Below are 20817 nucleotides of genomic sequence, written 5' to 3' on the forward strand. Positions count from 1 at the left end.
CTTTAGTTCTTCTTAACTTTCTGCCATAAGGGTGGTGTCATCTGCATATCTGAGGTTATTGATATTTCTCCCTGCCATCTTGATTCCAGCTTGTGCTTCATCCAGCCCAGCATGTAAATTCTAGTTTAGTTCTTTTTTTTATAGAGCACTTGTGAGCACATTTCATGGGATTGTGGGCCAACCAAACGAACAAACAAAAAGAAGGAAAGAAAATCAGAGACTAGAGCAAAGCAACCACCAGTGAGTGTTTATAAAAATGATAATTTTTGTGTTGGTGTCGTTGTTCAGTCACTCAGGCATGTCCAGCTTTTTGCGACCCCCATGGACTGCAGCATGCCAGGCTTCCCTGTTCTTCACCATCTCCTGGAGCCTGCTTCACTGCATTGGTGAAGCCATCCAACTATCTCATCCTCTGTCGTCTCCTTCTCCTGCCTTCAATCTTTACCAGCATCGGTTTCTTTTCTAACGAGTCAGCTCATTACTTCATGTAGTTAGAATCAAATCATTTACCTTTTAGAAAAATAAAGATACTACTAAGTGTCATGTCAACACTAATAATTTACATCATGCTAAACTGAAGCAAAATATTTTAACTTGAAGGTTCTTTGCTTTATGAATTTTTATAATTTTAACCCAAATGGCTCGTTGTTTCTATTATTTTAACTTGAAGTTTCTTTGCTTTATGAATTTTTATAATTTTACCTCAAATGGCTCATTGTTTCTATTATTTCTAAGCTGGAACACCCCTCTGCTTTACTTAAGGGTTATTCATAGATGTTTTTGGTTCTTTCCTGGGTGATGTTTTGAACTTAGAAATTGATGATGACATATGTTTTAAAAAGTCCCATATTGCTTATGTCTGAATCAGCAGTAGACACATATACCTACACATATCTAATTTCCTCTGCAGTTTTGTTTGCTCATTCTACAGGTTTTCAGATTTCCCAGTGATTCGTCAGCTTGTTAGAACCATTTGTACATACTAGTTCAGCCTCATTGTGTTAAAGGTGTCATTTGAAACCACAAACGACTTCACCAGAAGGCCTGTTAAAATGAATTTTAACAATTAGTCTGAGATAAGGACTTGTGTTGACAAGAAGCTTGCCAACACATTTCCATGTGGTGACACATCCTGATCACTGTGTGAAACCATCCCTCTCTGAATGATAGCCTATAGGCAAGAGATTTGATGATTTTCCTAAGGAATTGATTTCTACTTTAATCTGAGGAACTTTTATTTATTCCCCTGAGAAATGTGCAACAGCGTGTTCTCATGTTCTTTCTGTGTTTTATCTTTTGCACTGAAAAATGCAAATAAATGAAATGAAATAAGAAATTAATAAACTATTGAAGGTGTTTGATAGTAAGCATAATTTTTAAAGTTGAAAAATGGTGACATTGATTTTTATTGTTCATTAAAAATGTTTCTTTGTGGAGGAGAAAATGTTGTAATCACCCCAAGAAAGAGGCTGTTATCTTATCCTTCCCTTCATCTTCATAGTGACTAGTGACGTATGCTGCATTGTTGATGCCCAGTCAGTGTTCACGGATTTAATAACTTAAAAATTCTAGTTTAAAATGGGGCCACTTCTAGATAAATATGAAGATCTAAAGTACAGTTAGCCTACTTTATTCTTTTCACCCACTTTCAAACATTAAATAAAATATCACTTGTTTTTAAACTTCTTGTTCAAGGAGTTCTTTTTTATTATCTAATGTGACTTTATAAAAATGTATTGGTAAAAACAAATGTTTTCTACTGAACTGGTTTCCTGTAAGCTTAATAGATGAATCAAAATTTTGGATGATTTTCACTTACTCTAAAAATAAAATGTTGTACAGGGAAGAGGCTTAGAACAAATTATTATTTTGCATTGCTGATTGAGCCTAAATCAAATCTTGAACTCAGGAAATAATCTATTGTGAGGATCTATTTGGCTCTGTTTTGGATAAAAGCATAATAAACTTCCCTCTAGTGATTGGCTACATTTGATAGGTTTTTCTGGTTTTCTCTGAGGTACTGGCTAATATAGATTATAGCATTTTATTTTAAGGATATCCCTTCCCTTCTCACCCTAATCTGTATTCATGCTCCTTCTGTTTGTCTTAGTGTGTTTTCTGACTTAAGTTTCTCTCTGACTCTTAGTCACTTAAATTAACTTGCGTTTTCAACAATTTGATCAATCTGAAAATCATGGCCCATATTGCTCTATCCATTTACATCTACAAGGAATCAAAGACAGGATTCTGATTTCATAGTATTAAATGTGTGAAGTTCTAAAGGGAATAATAGACTGCTGCTGCTAAATCGCTTCAGTCGTGTCCGACTCTGTGCGACCCCACAGATGGCAGCCCACCAGGCTCCCCCGTCCCTGGGATTCTCCAGGCAAGAACACTGGAATGGGTTGCCATTTCCTTCTCCAATGCATGAAAGTGAAAAGTGAAAGTGAAGTTGCTCAGTCGTGTCAGACTCTTAGCGACCCCATGGACTGCAGCCCACCAGACTCCTCCGTCCATGGGATTTTCCAGGCAAGAGTACTGGAGTGCCATTGCCTTCTCCGAATAATAGACTAGAGGCCCCTAAAGGACTGCTTTCTCGAGTCATTGGATCAAAGGTACTTCTATTGTTTAAACTTGAAAATGAAAATCAAGACACTTTAGAGTCCTAGTTTTCCTGAGCCCTCCCAGAGCTTTGGGAACCAAGCAGCTTTGAGAAAATATCTGAGAATGGAGAGAGTAGAGGTCATATTCCGTGGCAGTTAAATACATGCTGTCTTCAACCTACTGGACGGGATTCAAATGCCAAGTAGAAGCGTTTTATTAACCATATCACCTTAAATGAGTATTTGACTTCTCTGTGTCTCAGATTATTCATTCGTAAAGTGAAAAACAAGTCTTCCAACAGTACCTACTTCATAAGGCTGTCATAAAGATTAGATGAGATAACACCTTTTAAGTCTAGCCTGCAGTAATCCCTCAATATGTTAGCCATTATATTGTATTCCATTATATTGTATTCTAACACATTCTTCTATTTCTGCCTAGACCTGTAGGGAATTTGTGCAAGGCTCCATGTTGGTTGAGAGGTCACATCAGTGCTTTTAAATTCCAACCACAGCACTCAATCCGGTGGTGAGTCTCTAAGCTTGGTTCTGGTCCAATTCTGTGGCCTTCGGGTATACATAATATTTACCTCTTAGGTGCTCTGGAAAAAATGAAGTTTAAAACTCACCAGGTTATAAACATTCTGGAAACAAGACTAGGTTTCTCTTTATGGAAGTAAGTGTACTGTCTTGATAGTCTTATCAGAAAAAAAAAAAAAAGTAGTTGCTCTCCTGCAAAGGGGAAAGTTTTTTTGCCAAGTGAAGTGAAAATTTTACTCTCTGGTTTTTCCCACAATAGCCATAAATACGCTGAGGCTGTTATTTTGCAAGATGGTTTTTGAGACCCTGCTGAAAGGAGAGAAGCCCTCGTATTAGATTTCCCTCAAATTCTACCACAAACCACACTTCTCGGGAGGAAAAAAAAAGGCGCAATGTAAGCATGTTTACCTTTAACTGACTAGGAAGTTGAAACTTGTCCATAACTGATGACTCACCACAGTAGGTCTATAAAAGTAAAGGTACTTGTCTGGGAAAAGACAGCTGCCTCCAGGCGGATCGTCCAAGATGCGCCCAAGGGTCCTGGCTGGCTTCCTCTTCTTCAGCTGGACGGCTTGTTGGTCTCTGCCCCTTCCCAGTGATGGAGATTCTGAAGACTTGTCCGAGGAAGACTTCCAGTTTGCAGAGGTAGAGTATTTTAACAATTCCAGTGATGTGATATGTCTCATAAATGCCCTTCTCTTTAAAAGAGGGTCATTTTGCTCTCCTTTTTTTAGAGCTACCTGAAATCATACTACTATCCTCAGAATCCTGCTGGAATCCTGAAGAAAACTGCAGCAAGCTCTGTGATTGACAGGCTTAGAGAAATGCAGTCATTTTTTGGCTTAGAGGTGACTGGCAGACTTGATGATAACACCTTAGACATCATGAAAAAACCAAGATGTGGGGTCCCTGATGTGGGTGAATACAATGTTTTTCCTCGAACTCTCAAGTGGTCCAAAATGAACTTAACCTACAGGTAAATCATAGACTATTCTTTCTTTAATATTTGTTGCTTTCTGTAATATCAACTGTCTAATTTTCAGCACAAGCTACAGATTACAGAACATGTGTGGTCCCATTGTTTTAAGTAGGCCTTAGATTTTAAACTGGAAATTAAGTAGGTCTAGGAGTGACTTTGGGCTTCCTTGGTGGCTTAGATGGTAAAGGATCTGCCTGCAATGCAGAGGACCTGGGTTAGATCCTTGGGTTGGGAAGATCCTCTGGAGGAGGGCATGGCAACCCACTCTAGTATTCCTGCTTGAAGAATCTCCATGGATAGAAGCGCCTGGCAGGCTACTGTCTTGGGGTTGCAAAGAGTCAGACCCAACTTAGCAATTAAGCACAGAGCACACACTTTAATACTGTTGATGAGAATATCTTATAATATCTATTATATATTATTGTTGCATTAAGCCAGCATTATTTTTTTTTGCAAAACTAAATATATTTCTTTCAGATATAAAATCAAAATAAAAGAGTAGTTTCAAGAAAATTTGAAAATGTAACAATCATATTTATTATGAGTGCTAAAAATGGAGAGTTTCACTCTCTTATGAACTTTACAGAGCTATTTCATTCGTTTAGACCATAGTGATACAAAACTTTTAGCATGGCAGCCATATAAGTTTTAGTAAACATCTAAACACTTTAAACTTAAGATGTCAAATATTTGGAGATACTCAAGTATCTAATCAAATTCTTCATGGCATTATATTCTTTGATGAGATGGCTGGATGGCATCACTGACTCGATGGACGTGAGTCTCACTGAACTCTGGGAGTTGGTGATGGACAGGGAGGCCTGGCATGCTGCGATTCATGGGATCGCAGAGTTGGACATGAACTGAACTGAACTGATGACATCATAATTAAGAAGTTATTTGAAACAGTGGACCTCTAGTAGAACTTTTAGAGAAGCCATTGCGTTTTGAGTTGAAAAGCAGTACTCCAAGAAAATATATTCTAAAAGAGTTTTCCCTTACCAAAAGTTTGATTCAAGCTTTTTCTGTTAAATAGAATTGTGAATTATACACCTGATCTGACTCATTCTGAAGTGGAAAAGGCCTTCAGAAAAGCCTTCAAGGTGTGGTCTGATGTGACACCTCTGAATTTTACCAGAATTCACAATGGCACTGCTGATATCATGATCTCTTTTGGAACTAAAGGTAATGATGCAGAATAATTTTTGAACATTTTTCTATTCTACTATTGGCTCCATTCTTTTATTCCTTCTTTCAGGTACTCATTAGTTTTTACAGAATTCAACAAAAATTCACCAAGCACCTGGGCTAGGCACTACTGGGTAAAATTAAATTCTTAACTCTTGTTTTTGTGTGCAGAGCATGGTGACTTCTACCCATTTGATGGACCCTCTGGTCTGTTGGCTCACGCTTTCCCTCCTGGACCAAATTATGGAGGAGATGCTCATTTTGATGATGATGAAACCTGGACAAGTAGTTCCAAAGGTAATATTTCTTATAAAGATATAATTCATGATTATCAGATCCCATTAAAAAGAAGTTAAGAAGCATACTGTAAATTATATTTGGTATTTGATTATATTTTTCAAAAAAGTTTAATAAGGATAATAATCTTAGTTTCTACAAATGGCATTTCGACAAGCCAATATGCAACATTAAAAATGAGCAAAATCTACTTAGTCTAGTGGCTTGAGGGATTCTAGCTAACTCTGAAATAGGATCAAAATGCTTTCTGTTAACCAAGGTGTTATTATTGTGGATTACTTCTGACATGTGAAGAAGTACGGTTTATTACAAATATAAATCTAAAAACTATTAGTGCTAAATATGTAGATTATAAATAAGTTGGATGTGAATTGAAATAGTTTTTTTTTCCTTTGTAGAAATATTACTGGCACAAATCCAGTCCTACTTCTATTCTCTGTTATATGATTACTTCATTAGACTTGTCTATTCCACTGATTTTTACAAATACCACTCTAGTAAATCAGTACAGTTTCTTACTTCAGAAAGTCTGAGACAAACCAGATTAAAATGTATTTACAAAAGCAAAATGAAACTGTTGAGAGAATTCAGTCAGTAGTTGAATCTTAAAGGCTCAAAAGAATTGAGGATGCTAATTTAGGTAGAAAAGCCAAATTATTCCAACTAGGGCTTAATTTTGGAGCTATATGGACTCTTAATTGTGATAGTTAGAGGGTAGTCCTCAAAAACATCTAGTCTTTATTATTCATTTAAAAAAAGGAATTATTTTTCCAAAAAGTAAAACTGGGCATTGAATAATCAATGTCTTAATGCCTATGCCGCCATCTGTCTTTGGAGGAAAAGGTGGGAGTTTGCATATTTAAAGTCTGAATATATCACAGATAAGAATGGTTTTAGGAAGAAAGAGCAACACCTAGTATTGTTAAGGCGTAGTCACAGTAAGCCTCAGTTTTTGGTTCCTGCGTAAACTCTGGGTTTAATGAATGATCATGCTGCAGTCCGCACAGTTCACTAAGTTGATTACATTCTTTCTTCATGTATAGGCTATGATAGCAAAGGGTATTTAAGGTAAAACTGAAACCACCAACTCCAGCTTTCATGTGTCTTTTTCTTTCCATATTTTATTGTTTTCCTATTTAAAATACCAGAAGAATCAAAAATTTGTGTGAAGAATGACTAAAGGAAATAATGTAAACACGGAGACACAGTGGTCGTTGACAGTAGAGGAAAGTCGGCCAATCGTGTCTAGAGTTTCTGCTTCTTTAAATTCTAGAGTATAGAGATATACTGGAAAGGAGCATTTGGTAGGAATTTGTTCTCAAGCAGATTCCTGGAGACCGCATTTAATGCATTCTCTGTGCTTGGTCATCATACCTTTGATTGCTGGCTCCTGTTTAGATGATTTTCTAGCAGCACCCTAGACATGTATCACCCTAAGTTTTTCCCCCATGAGTTTCCATTTAAGGTCATCACTCTCTACTTTGCTCACTGACATGAGAAAGCAAAGAGCAAATCAGGATTACTAGTGTCTTCACAGTAAAACCTTATTGATTGCTAATCAATCTGTTGATAATCTGTGTCGGCAGCTATAGTCAAAGGATTACCAAATTATTTATAATGATTAAATCAACATTTTAAATCTTCCTTTAAGCAACTGAATATCAACTTTAAAAACTGCGTCAAACAGACAAGGAGAAATGACGACATAATAAATAGACAAAGAAAAGAGTGTTTATTCTGTAAATTGGTCACTGGAGGACCAATTTTCTCAGTTCCTTTCTTTTATTACAGGCTACAACTTGTTTCTTGTTGCTGCCCATGAGTTTGGCCATTCCTTAGGATTGGACCACTCCAAGGACCCAGGAGCACTCATGTTTCCCATCTACACCTACACTGGCAAAAGCCACTTTATGCTTCCTGATGATGATGTCCAAGGGATTCAGTCTCTCTATGGTAACTACTGATACATCAGCTTGCCAGCAGAAGACATATACACATTTATTTTCTAAGTTATTAATGAATTTACCATCGCCAATATTACTGTCCTGGTTTTGCTATTAACACCTGGAGAATCATGCTCATTTTTATTTTAAATATCAATCTACCTGCTCAAGTAGAAAATATTCCATTCCCCAAAGTTTTTGTAGAATGTAACTCCTTGTATTTGTATTTTATACATGGCAAGGTACATTTGATATCCTGACGATACCTCTGACAGAAGAAATGGCAATATTTTATTCTTCATTTGATGAATGAAGAAACTAAGGCTGTAGAGTTTAAATAGTATGTCTATAACAGCTGGGTGAAACACACTAGATAGGAACACAGCTTTTGGGGTAGCTTTCACAGTGAGAAAGTGAGATTTCAACCAGGTTTTATAAATTGTGGGTATTCTTTCAACTACTCCTGTTTACCACAGTAGAAACCATTCAAGTAGCCCATGGTAGTTTTTAACCAATATCTACAGTGAACAATTGTAAGAATTTCTTCATTTTCCTTCCAAATTTTCAATAATATTTACAAAATACTTAAACCTCAACCCAAACAAGCAAAAATACCTACCATAAATAGTAGTACAGTCATCAGTGTAAACACTTCTAGAACACAGAGCTCAGACAATGGTCAGGCCAGCCCCAAGCTATTTTCTCTTCTGGATTGAAATCTACCCCAATAGCTCGTGAAGGCACAGGCAAGAATTTTGCAGTTTTTACTATTTCTACTATATCTTGGCTGAAGGACTTCATGACAGAACTAATAGGACATAGGTAGTGAAAAAGAAGTTTAGAATGATTTTATGTCCTGCAACCCTTTTGCACTCACGTGAGCTGGTTGGAAAGTTACCAACACGTTACAAGTCATACCAGAGTGGTCGAAGGCCGGCTTTTCACTGAGATGCAGATACACAGTGATAAACTCTAAAGCAAGGTGAGCTGATGTTGGCAGCTGGTCAAGTAGGCTTGAGAAAGAGCCCAAAGGAGGGCTCCCACAGAGATGACGTGCCTCCAGAAATGTCTGTGAGAGCAATGTGTTTCTCAGGAGCAGTCTGTGAATAGGTTGTGCAAAGCATGGGGATAGTTTCCCCAAAGTCTCTTGCTCCCCCAGCCCGTTTCTATCACCAACCTCAAGAAAGCTGAATTTGAAGCTTAGATGATTCTCAAGGGTTTTAAAAGTTGAAAACAGAAGGGGAAGTCCCACAGGCAAGGCCGTGGTAGCCCTGGAGGAAGGAGGAGGGATTACGGGTTCTTTGGCGCATTATGTAGGAGGTGGCAGGACCCACTGCCCTCCCTGGATGAAGCCCTTCCTGCTCTCCATGGTAGGAGCAGGTCATCCTCAGTCACTTCCTTAACTCATTTCATGACTGCAGGTCCAGGAGATGAAGACCCCTACTCTAAACATCCCAAAACGCCAGACAAATGTGACCCTTCCTTATCCCTTGATGCCATAACCAGTCTCCGCGGAGAAACACTGATCTTTAAAGACAGGTACTCTTAGTATTACTTTATGAAACCTGCATGCGATGAACATTTCTGAAGTCATGTCTGAGATTACCAAAACATCTTGTCAGAATTCCAAAGGAGGTGAAGTTAGTAAAAATAACAGACCTTTGGACAGTTTATTTACATATATCAGATGAAATAAAATAACTGATGGATAAACATTTTACCTTTCAATGGATAATCTTGGCATTGTACAGCTTTCTTTGCATCTTTGGTTGTAGTTTTTCTTATAAAAATAACCAAATACATATAGGAATACAATTTATTTATTTAACAAAACACAATAATTGAAATCAATTACTATATTAGTGAGTTGTTACTCATAATTTCACATGAATTCATTTTGGTATGGAAAAGCTTTGGTTCTGGTAACATATGAGCATGTTACAGCCTAAATCTATAGGTGATGAAAAACGAAATACTAATTTTTAATTCTGATACTGTTTTAATATCCTTATTTGTTCACTTACTCATTAATCCATTGTTTAATTATCTGTATTATTCTCTCATTTGTGATCTAATAGCATTCCTTCTTCTTCTATTATAGCTCCAATTTCATTTTGCTCCAGTATTTTCTCTTGTATCAGATTCCCCAGGTCATGAGCTCTTGGGAGCATAGCTTGTGTCAGTCATGTTTTCTTTCCAGAGCCTGACACAGTGCCTGGCATATTTGCTTGCCACTTGCAAGATATGCAAAACTGACAAAAATGATCCCAACATACAAAGGGCCTGGAGCCTTCATAAAGGCTCCATGAGACTTTTCGACTTCAGTATTTAGGCTAGAGTTAAGACAGAAACAGCTTGTTTAACTGGCATTTAAAGGGAAGTGGAAATCTTGCCCCTCCACGGGTGGTAGGGAATGGTTGTATTTGGCTTATCTGTACTGATGTGGAGACAAGTGTCTAGCAGGATAGAAACACTGCACTCAAACAAATGATGCAAACTCTGTGTTTTACTTTTGTGTCAGATTCTTCTGGCGGCTGCATCCTCAGCAGGTTGAAGCAGAGCTGTTTTTAACAAAATCGTTTTGGCCAGAACTTCCCAACCGTATTGATGCCGCCTATGAGCACCCTTCCCATGACCTTATCTTCATCTTTAGAGGTAAGATTTCCACCAGCGAAACTTCGCATATGCCTGGAGCAGGCAGCGATGAACTTTAACTACCAGAGATTTAATAAAATGATCGTTGTAAAAAATATGTCTAAATTAAGAATCAAGTATAACAAAATGGAAGCCAGAAAGCACCCGAAACCTTTCTGAAACCAAATGTCCTCAATTTGACAAGTAAAAAGTTTGCATTATTACTCATATCCACTCTTTGTTTCTCTTATTTCCTCTTAAAAATTATTTGCTGAGAAAATGTTATAACAATGTACATTTTTAACAATTCAAAAAAAATTATTCATAATTCCTCCTTCTGAAAGGTCAATTTATTTTCTCACTTTATTGTCTAGTCCCTAATCATATGTAAAACATACAGTAAACATTTCCATTCATAGTATGTATGCATTTTAATATTTTACTTGTTCCCTTGACACAGGTTCCCAAATTGCTATTCCAGCTGCGTGATCATAATTTGTATTAGCTACATAGATCCTACTAATGCTGTTTCTATTGTGTGACTATTATAATTAATGCTATAATAAAGTTACTTTTTAGAGAAGAAGACAACTTTTGTACCAGTATAAAACATGAGTTTTCAATCTAATTTCCTCTTCCTACTGTGCTGCTTATTTCTGTAGAAATCTTAATGTGTTTTTAACCCAGCTCCAATCTTAATATTCAGAGTTAATGGTCAAATTAATTATAATATTCCATTGGCTATGCTTACATTTAGGAAATTAGGATCTTAATTTTTGAAGAACGCTCATACTTTTGTGTTTCTTAAACACGGTGACCACAAACATTGACTAATTTACTTATAAATGTGTAAAATGATTTTCTCTTTGCTAAAGTAAAGGTCTACATATGTGAGTTTTAATGGATTCCCTTGAATAATAAACCGATTCTTTCACTTATTCTAGGCAGAAAATTTTGGGCACTTAGTGGTTATGATATTCTGGAAGATTACCCAAAAAAAATATCTGAACTGGGATTTCCAAAACACGTTAAAAAGATCAGCGCAGCCCTTCACTTTGAGGATTCAGGGAAGACGCTCTTCTTTTCAGAAAACCAAGTCTGGAGGTATGGCAGCCATGTTTACCATCCCCCGCCCCATCATGTGTCAGAGGGTGAAGTGAGCCTCGAGCATCTCCTGTTGCTTAAAATTATTATCTCATGCATTACTTTAAATGTTAAACCAGTCATTCATATTCCGTGACAGCTCCTGCAAGTAGCCCCTAAGATAGGCTTTTGAAAGTCTCAAGCCTTCTAGAAAAATTCACATATAATTCTCACCCCCTCTGGGCCACACTTTTCTTTCTTAGTCATTTGTTGTACTTAAGCCATGGCAACGCTGTCTCTCTTATTTTGACATGTTCATTTCATCTTTCTCATGGATTCTCTTTCTTGTCATCCTCTCCTAATTTCCATGCAACTCCACCTTCTGGGGCCAGAGGGAACACAAGAATATGTACAGGGAGAGCCTGAGTGCGAAAGGGCCACAATTTCTAGTCTGTTGGTCCAGTGCAGAGGTTGGCCAGGAAGCTGCTAGGTTTATTATACTTTGTAAAGCCAGACCCTTGTGAAAACCAAGTAGGACTGGACTATGGGAAACATGTGTAGAGCTTAAGGCGGCATTGACATTGGCAATGTTTGTGAGCCCAAGTCTATTCAGGGATGATTATCTCATAGGTGTCCAAAACTTGGAATTTTTAAAATGGTAGCTTTACTTCCTCTACACACGTACACTCATGTGTGCATGTGTACACACACACACACTTCTGTACATATTATCTTTACTTTTTGACTTATTTCTGATAATGACACTCACAACTTTAAATGCAATTCAATTAAATACAATACTATTACACATTACTATCTAGGTTCTACCTGGTCTAGTATTTCTGTCCCTTTATCCTATATGAGGTCTGTGGTTTGGTCAAGGTGGACTGCTTACCATATCTCAAAAGCTTTGTGCTTTTATCTCTGCATAACCTTCCCTTATACAATTTTCTTTGCCAGAGGTCTTTCCCTACATTTATCCTCTTGACATTCTATCCGATGTTTAAAGTTAATTTGAAATACCATTTTATGCACAGTCTTTCTTGATCATCCCATTCAAAGGCTATCTCCCTTCTCATGTAATTCCTGTGACATCTCCTGTATATTCTCTCATGATGTTTAGCCCCTATTGCCTAGTGTTACAATGCCATCTGTATATGTCTTAGCCTTCTTGATGGTGCAATGATTCTTAGCTTTTACTTATTGGACTGTACCTCAAGAATATAAAAAACTCTCATCAGTAACAGTAGGAAGAGTGCATCATGGGAGGTTGTTCTCCTAGGCTGATTTCAGAATGTGTTTGGTTGGCTAGAGTGTGAGTTTGTGCTGGGGAAGAGGAGTGTGGAATGTATAGTTATGGGAGGAGAAATCTATGCTCCCCACCCTCGCTTTATTACTACCATTTGCCTCTGTAACTTCCTTGTGCAGAAACTGAGCCTTAAATAGTTTAGTATCCACGACTGCCCTTAGCAAGTTGTCTTACACATAGTGAGAGATCAATAGACAATTGTTCAATCCAGAAACATATGTATTTGGCTCTAAAAATGCTTTCCTAATAACATAGTTTTATAATAGATGTACAAATTTTGAAGTGGAAATGAGTTTATAACCATCTTTATAAACACGGCCTTTAGGCAAGTCAAAGTAGTCACCAGGTATCTACTATATACTTAGTATTATAATTCTTAATTTAAAAAAACTACCAGGTGTTTTAAATGGACTTAAAAATTGGGAACTTTGTCAATTTTGAAAGTTGCCATTATATCCACTGTATTATTTCTAAAGTAATTTACCTACAACCCACTTAAGAGTTTCTTTTTCTTATTATATAGCTATGATGACACTAACCATGTGATGGATAAAGACTACCCGAGACTCATTGAAGAGGTCTTCCCAGGAATTGGTGATAAAGTAGATGCTGTCTACCAGAAAAATGGTAACTATTTCACTGATCTTAGTGGAGAGCTTCTGTAGCCCCTCAGTTAGAACTTAGATTCACTAATGAAAACCTTGCATAATTAAGGCATTACTTATTGTGACTACTTACACAGTCAGCAAGCAAAAATTAATATGCTTACAATAAATAAGAGCTTAACTTAATGACTGCTAGTTCTATGAATAAAAGATGCCAAATCTTAAACACGGCATTAAATTTAAAGATATTGAGGGCTTCCCTGGTGGCCCAGATGGTAAAGGATCTGCCTGCAATGCAGGAGACCTGGGTTCAATCCCTGGGTTGGGAAGATCCCCTGGAGGAGGGTATGGCAACCCACTCCAGTATTCTTGCCTGGAGAATCCCCGTGGACCAAAGTGCCTGGCTGGCTACAGTCAATGGGGTCGCAAAGAGTCGGACACGACTGAGAGACTAAGCACAACACACAAGATGCAAAAAGTATTACTATAATTAAAATCAGGGATGAATGGGGAGTATTTTATATGTGAAGACAAATAACATCATAAATATAAAATGTTTTTTGCTTTAATTATGGAAAAGGACATTATCTCTAATTTGCAACAAATAACCAATATTAATAACTCAAGCATTTGGGGTCATTCCCCAGAGGTCTAGACTGTACTTTCATAGCTGGGCATGGCCAAAGGAAAAAAAAAAATTCAAACCTCAAAACTGGAACTCATGCCAACACAGCAATTAATTTGAGGTGACATTTTAGGAGAGCTAGAAACCTTTATACATTTCCCCTTCTTTAAATTATAAGCAATAAGGTAAAGCATTAGTTGTGTTTATAATGCAGGCATTGAAATGTTTAAAAAAGTGAATCTAACAGATTGAGATTTTAATGGTAGCTAGAGTAAGACTTTATTTTCAAACTTTGAAATCTTTTTGGTCTTTTTCTTATAGGTTATATCTATTTTTTCAATGGACCCATACAGTTTGAATACAGCATCTGGAGTAACCGTATTGTTCGAGTCATGACAACAAATTCCTTATTGTGGTGTTAAAAGTGTTTTTAAAATATTGTTATTTAAATCCTGGAAAGCATTTGAGATAACACTTCCAGACATTTGGGGGGTGAGTTATGGGAGAAGGAGAGATATCGGGGAAAGCTTAGTTCTGTGAACGAGCTTCAGTAAGTTATCTTTGACTATTTAGTATCTATACAACTATGCGTGGCTGGAACCACATTGTATTTTAAAGTCATGAAATTCATTATCTCGATGAATCACCTAATTCTTGTGTGCTATGTAGAGGCAGTAGTTGACAACATTCCCATCAAAAATGAGGCATATGGTGTGTCAAAGAGAGTTACTTAACATATTATTTATAAGAAAACTTTGAAAAGACATAAAAGCAAATATATTTATCCAATTAATGATTTATCTTTACTAAATGTTATCAAATAGCATGAAAATGAAATTTGGGGGTAGCATATGACATCTGTACACAAAAATAAACCAAAGGGAAATGTCTGCAGTAAATACATTTGAGACAACTTTCCAAAGAAATATTTGGATTTTGCACTAAAAATATTTGGATCTACGTGCCCCTCTTCATACAGACACTAAGAAAACACCACAGTCACTAATGTTAGGAGACAGAGACTAGCGGTGAGGACAGAAGATGTGGCCTTCGGATTCTGCTTAATTTTCACTTTTGACAGTGACTCAAAGACTGCTCTCAAAGAAGACAGTTATTCCTTTTCATATTTATAGAAGACAAAGTATTAAAATATTTCAGGTATTAAAATATTTCAGGTCTTTCAAAAACATCAGAGTAAACTAAAATTGTTAACAAAATGATCTAAGTCCATAGCATCATTTTTCATAAATCATTTGATTATTTAAAACTAAAAGTAGTGTTTTACTTTTGTTTTATCTAAAAGTGTTTTAATTGTCCAGTTTACCTTGGATATATAAGCTGTTTTTGAAAGAAATAGTCTAAAATACATCTTACAAATTGGAAATGTGTATGTTAAAAAAAACAAAGATATCTAAAATAAAGAAAACATGGTCCTCTTGAAGAATAAAATTATTCCTTTTTTCTCCTTTTTTCCCCCTTTAATCCTTCATAACTTTTGACAGTGCCTTTCACTTGGTACTTGTTGAATATATAAATGGCCTTGAAGGGAAGAACCATTGTGTTGAGAGATCATATTCATAAAAATTCAGGCAAAGAAAAGAAAGTGTACTGTATATGCAAAGTGTATTAGGAAGTGTTCATGTTGTTTATAATAAAAAGATATTTTCAACAGACATTGGTATATGGTATATTTTTGTCTTTTGGTATAATTTTATATATAATTATATAAATATGTTGCCGAGGTCCAGCCCCGGCTGATCCAGGGTATTCGAAGGAGAGACGGCTTTGGCGACTATTTATTTATTTATTCATCAAAGATATGAAGAGTAATAGAATGAGGATAGCTCAGTAGGAAAATTCAGTGGAGAAAAGAAGCTGAGTAGCTTGGTTTACGCGGAAAATCAATATAACCCGTGACACCAGGTTAGCTCTGACCACAGAGGCTGCAGGCGCCCTCTCAAATAGCGGAAGGTGCCCCACCTTAGACACCTTCTCGAGTGAGTCTTAGAAGCCCAGGCAAATAAATGGTCGCAGAGGATATCTGCGCTCCAGATGGAGACTCAGCTGGAAGTTAAGGGGAAGAATGACATGGGGAGACCAAGCGTTGGTGAGCAAGGCCCTTAGCTTTATTTTCAACAGGGGTTTTTATACCCTAAGTTACACACAGAGGATAATAGGGGATGCAAAGTCAGCAGTCTTTGATCCTTATCAAAAACCAGGGTTTCTTTCCTGCAAATTTATCGTATACAAATGGTTTAGGTGATTTACATCATCTTCTGGCCAGAAGGCTTATTAACATTTTATGACTCTTGACAAAGACTTATCAACAAAGACTTATTTTCTCTAAGAGTAATTATTTTAAGGTTTGGCACCATCTTCCGAAGATAAAATTGCATTCCTATAGGGCGGATGTGTAATGGGTTTACAACAAAGGAAAGAATTTATTACCTTAAGGGTCTAAAGTTACTACCACCAAGGCCACTACTTATTTTTTCTACATACCAACTATATTAATTAATACACATTCAAAGATACAATTCAGGGGATGTAGAAACTTGGCAACAAACATTGGCTCATCAATGAAATCTTTTACTAGTTTTATTCTGACAGTTTCTAACTCTCTGAGAGGCTCTAAGCTATTTGAATATCTTAAGCTTCCCGTGCCTCTCGAGGCTGGGAGACTGTAAACAATCATATGCATAGCTGTAGGAGACCGGGTAAATTTGTCAGGCGAGTTAGAGAGCCGTCTGAGGGGTTTGGATTTAAACACTCCTAGTTGCCCAGGAACTTTATTAATTGGAGCTGTAAGTTAACTCTTCGACAGAGAGAGCGAGATGGTGGTGGGGGACAGCCCCCAGTAAAGTCAGAGGTGAGAGCACAAAGCAATAAAGTAGGCAGACTCTGGTTTTTTGGGGGTAGATGCTTGAGAATATCCGGGGGGACTCCTGAGGCTCGATCCCGCCTTTGCATGTGCCGAGCCTCCTTACTCATGACCTTTGTCACGAGTGGAATGTCTCTCACCAGCTCCCGGCAATATGTATTTTTTGGTATAATTTTTCTTCAAAGAATGTCTATTTAAATTATTCCTTTCTCTAAACATATGTTTCTTGGTGAATGTAGCTCATTACTGTTTTTGTTTTTTGTTTCTTTATTTTGTACAAAGACCCTAAATCCAAATTTAGTGTTAATTGTACCAGATTTTGTTAGCTCAATTTCTGGTCGAGTTTGCTTGGCCTGGCGCTGATGAGCCCCCTCTTCTGAGCCAGCTGCCCTAGACTGAGCCCGCGGGTGCCTCAGTCTCTTTGCCGTGAGTGTGCCTTGGTCACGAGGAGGAGACAGCAGTAGGTCTAAGTTAGGAAGACTGGGTCCTGATGCTGACTCAGTGCATCACTTCAGGCAGCTCCTTTGAGCTGTTTGGGCTTTACATTCCTGTTGTGTGAGATGAGAGGCTTAGCCGCTTTGGGGAACATGGGGATGCAGGGAACTCTAATAAGGAAGACGGCTACCATCTAGGAAACTCCACTGTTTCCTAGTTTCCATCTAGGAAAGTCCACAGAGCTTAAACACTGGTCTTTTCTGTTTTCTTGAGCACTGTTCATTCCCAAACATTTAATAAGTACCTGTTCAATGTCAGGCACCTAATATGCTAGAAAAACTTGATCTCTGAAGAGTTTCCATCCTACTATGGAAACAATGCAATTAGAATTGAGTAGATTAAGTGCCTTTTCAAGGGAGCAGTGGCCGCCTGTTGTGAGTGCAGAGAAGACTGTCGTTTCCTTCCGCCCAGTGGGCCCCAGTTCAATTCATGCACTTTTCATTTTCCTGGGCAATTTAATAGGATTCCTCATTTCTAAGTTTTGTTACCGGAGCAGAACATCATCCATCTACTCATCCATCCAATAAATAAATAAAAGGTAGTAAATATTAATTCCTGTCCTGTGTCAGGAACTTAGGTCGATGCTGGGAGTACAGTGAACAGGAAAACCTCATTGCTTTTTTGGAGCTCACAGTGTAGTTGGGGAGACACACATCAATCAAATGAGTATAACTTAAAACGATGATAAATGCTACAAGGAAAGGAAACCTGGTGCTCCGAGGTCCTCTACTACGGGGAATTTTACCTACTGTGTATATGAGGGGAGGGGCACAAGAGGGTCACTGGGGAAGGGCATCACAAGGGAAGAGAGAGATCCCCAAGCTGTCATGAAAACTGAGGGCTACCCAGGCAGTGCAGGGAGTCGGGGGGAGGGCCCCAGGCCACACCTTCAGACTAGAATGGGACTGTTGGAACCCAAGGAGAATTACAGAGGGGGGTAGGGGTTCGGCTGCCCTGCACAACCTGCAGGATCTCAATCCTGACCAGGGACTGAAACCTGAGCCACAGCAGTGAAGGCCCAGAAACCCAGAATCCTGGATGCCAACCACTAGGCCCACAGGGAATTCCCCTACAGAGAGTTTTATGAGGACATCGGTCAGGTATGGATGGATGAACTGTACCAGGAAATCCTCCAGTCCAACCATGTTCCTCCCACCCTTCATGGTGCCAAACACAGACCAGAGAATCTCCCTATGATAAACCAGGAAAACCTTTTTCATTTTTAAAGCCTATTAGTTAACATTTTAAGAAATGGCTAGGTCATTCTAGGGTTTGACATGTGAGTATGTAGTTCTTGGTCATTGAGTCAGCTGATGGAAACATGAACTCTGAGCATAATGGGGATCTGCACAATTCTGGAACAAGGTGGGGATGTGCCTCCCTCGGAGCAGGGGGAAGCCCCTCTGCAGTAAAGCTCCCCCTGGCCTGGGGCCCAGCAGATCGTGCCTCGTGCTGCTGTGGTCAGCTCACCATCCCCACCTCGTCTCAGGCGGATGGCTTGGCTCTCTGGGAAGCTCCAGTGGAGGGCTTCCGGTTCATGCCTCGTGCTGCTGTGGTCAGCTCACCATCCCCACCTCGTCTCAGGCGGATGGCTTGGCTCTCCGGGAAGCTCCAGTGGAGGGCTTCCGGTTCCTCTCTGCAAAGGACAGCTGCTTTAGAACAGCACGCACAGTGTGCTCCAAATGCCGGCAGCATCAGTGGCACCTGGCAGCGCGCTAAAAAGGCCCAGGCTGCGGCACCCCAAGCCAGGAAATGACAGAGCTGTGTGTTAACAAATCTGATCCCTCACGGCACACAGTCCCCCAGAAAAGGCCACGCAAGGGCTCCCAAGAGAGACGACATCGGGGTTCTTGGGGTTCACAACTCCCTGCTATGATCTCGGGGAACCGTTTCCAGAAGATTCATAGCATATGCTAGTATATCAAAGGCTACAAACAGTTCCGTGTCAAAGAAGCTGTTTAGCCTGTTGAACAAGGTTTGACAAATATATCAGAACATGAAACTCATTTACATTCTTTTACTGTTGTTTTTTAAATAGTGAAAACTTTTATATTTGGAATTAGCCAGCTGGACTCAGTTTAGATGATATCAATTTTGTTGGCAACATCCAGAGCATCATAGTCAGGAGCCAGCTGAATGTCTGCCTCCTTCTCTCCATCAGGCCTGATGAGGGGGCTGAGCTTAGCCCAGTCACTGTCCTAGAGCCTCTTCACAGCCTGTTTAATCCGGCGCTTTGCTGGCCTTGACGCCCACAGTGAATACCAGTGAGCTGTTGTCTGCTATTTTCTTCATGGTGACTCTGCGGGAGGGGGAATTTGGTGACGGCATAGTGGTTCTTCGTTTGTTTCTCCTAAGGCCGCTCTTCTGAGGATATTTGGGCTGCCTCCCAAGCCACAGTGTTTTGGGCCACAGGAAGGTGGGTGACATCCGGATCTCCATTTTTGTGGCTGCGGGCGCCTTTCAACCCTGTTTTCCTGGCCCTTGAAGCCTTTGCTTTGGCTTCAGCTTTGGGAAGGGCAGGGGTTTCCTTCTTCTTGAAAAGGCTACTCTATTTTTTAAAAAGATGTTTAACTTGATTTCAGAAAATTTTTCATTTGCTTTCTTATTTGCTTGTGTGGCCTTGCTCATGGATGGCTAGATCGATCAATAAATAGAGATATATGGTCAGGATTATTTTCTAACTCCCATCTCTGCTCCAGTCTCGGTTTCAAGTTCCCAATCTGACTGATGTTACCTGGATCAGTGTCTTTCCCCTGTGACCAGAACACCAAATTGAAATTACACCAAATGTCTATTACACCAAAGTTTCCCCTTGGGAATGAGGGTTGTATTTAAAGCAAAACAAAACAAAACAAATCTCAATACAAGTAGAGCAGTTCATCCTAATAGGCTGTGCTATGAAATATGTTACAGTTAAAATACAAAAAGCCTGTTCACACAGATATTCCTGTGTGATGTGAGGAGACCAGATGAATGTTTTATGAAAGGTAACACTGCGTCCACAAATTTGCATTTGCCCAGAGCTAATGCCATGCAGGCTACAGTCCATGGGATCGCAAAAGAGTTGGACATGACTTAGCAACTAACAACAATAACAATAATGCTCTGCACTCAAGTTGAATTGTAGCTAGTAATAGCCTCTTCATCACACATAATGAGGGTGAAAAGTTTGAAAAGTGAAGTGAACCAAAAGTTCATATGGTTTTTAAAAAGCAGCAGCTGACAAGATTCTGGGCTGGTGTAACAAATTTTGCCCTTGAAGTGATCCTGGGAGAACTTTCATGTTATTAATAAATTAAAAATAGTGTCTTCGATCTCTGTATCCTCATATCAGAATAAACATGCCAAAACATATACAGCAGATCTCACAGAAAGATAGTCGCCATACCTCGCCACCAAATTTAGTCCCAGTTGTAGAAAACACCGGGGAAGGCAATGGCACCCCACTCCAGTACTCTTGCCTAGAAAATCCCATGGATGGAGGAGCCTGGTAGGCTGCAGTCCATGGGGTCGCTAGGAGTTGGACGCGACTGAGCAACTTCACTTTCACTTTTCACTTTCACACAATGGAGAAGGCAATGGCAACCCACTCCAGTGTTCTTGCCTGGAGAATCCCAGGGAGGGCAGAGCCTGGC

The 20817-nt window shown here is 38.9% G+C and overlaps 1 protein-coding gene across 1 annotated transcript; it reads left to right on the forward strand.

Annotated features, from left to right (window-relative positions):
* The first annotated feature begins 3668 nt into the window (after positions 1-3668).
* MMP13 (matrix metallopeptidase 13) lies at positions 3669-14328 on the forward strand. The gene is given in 10 exon segments (NM_174389.2): positions 3669-3788; positions 3878-4119; positions 5159-5307; positions 5482-5607; positions 7399-7560; positions 8972-9089; positions 10072-10205; positions 11129-11288; positions 13100-13203; positions 14128-14328. Coding segments are annotated over 10 exon segments (1416 nt in total). The 3' UTR covers positions 14229-14328.
* Positions 14329-20817: the final 6489 nt, after the last annotated feature.

Source organism: Bos taurus, chromosome 15, assembly GCF_002263795.3.
Source record: "Bos taurus isolate L1 Dominette 01449 registration number 42190680 breed Hereford chromosome 15, ARS-UCD2.0, whole genome shotgun sequence".
Lineage (NCBI taxonomy): Eukaryota > Metazoa > Chordata > Mammalia > Artiodactyla > Bovidae > Bos > Bos taurus.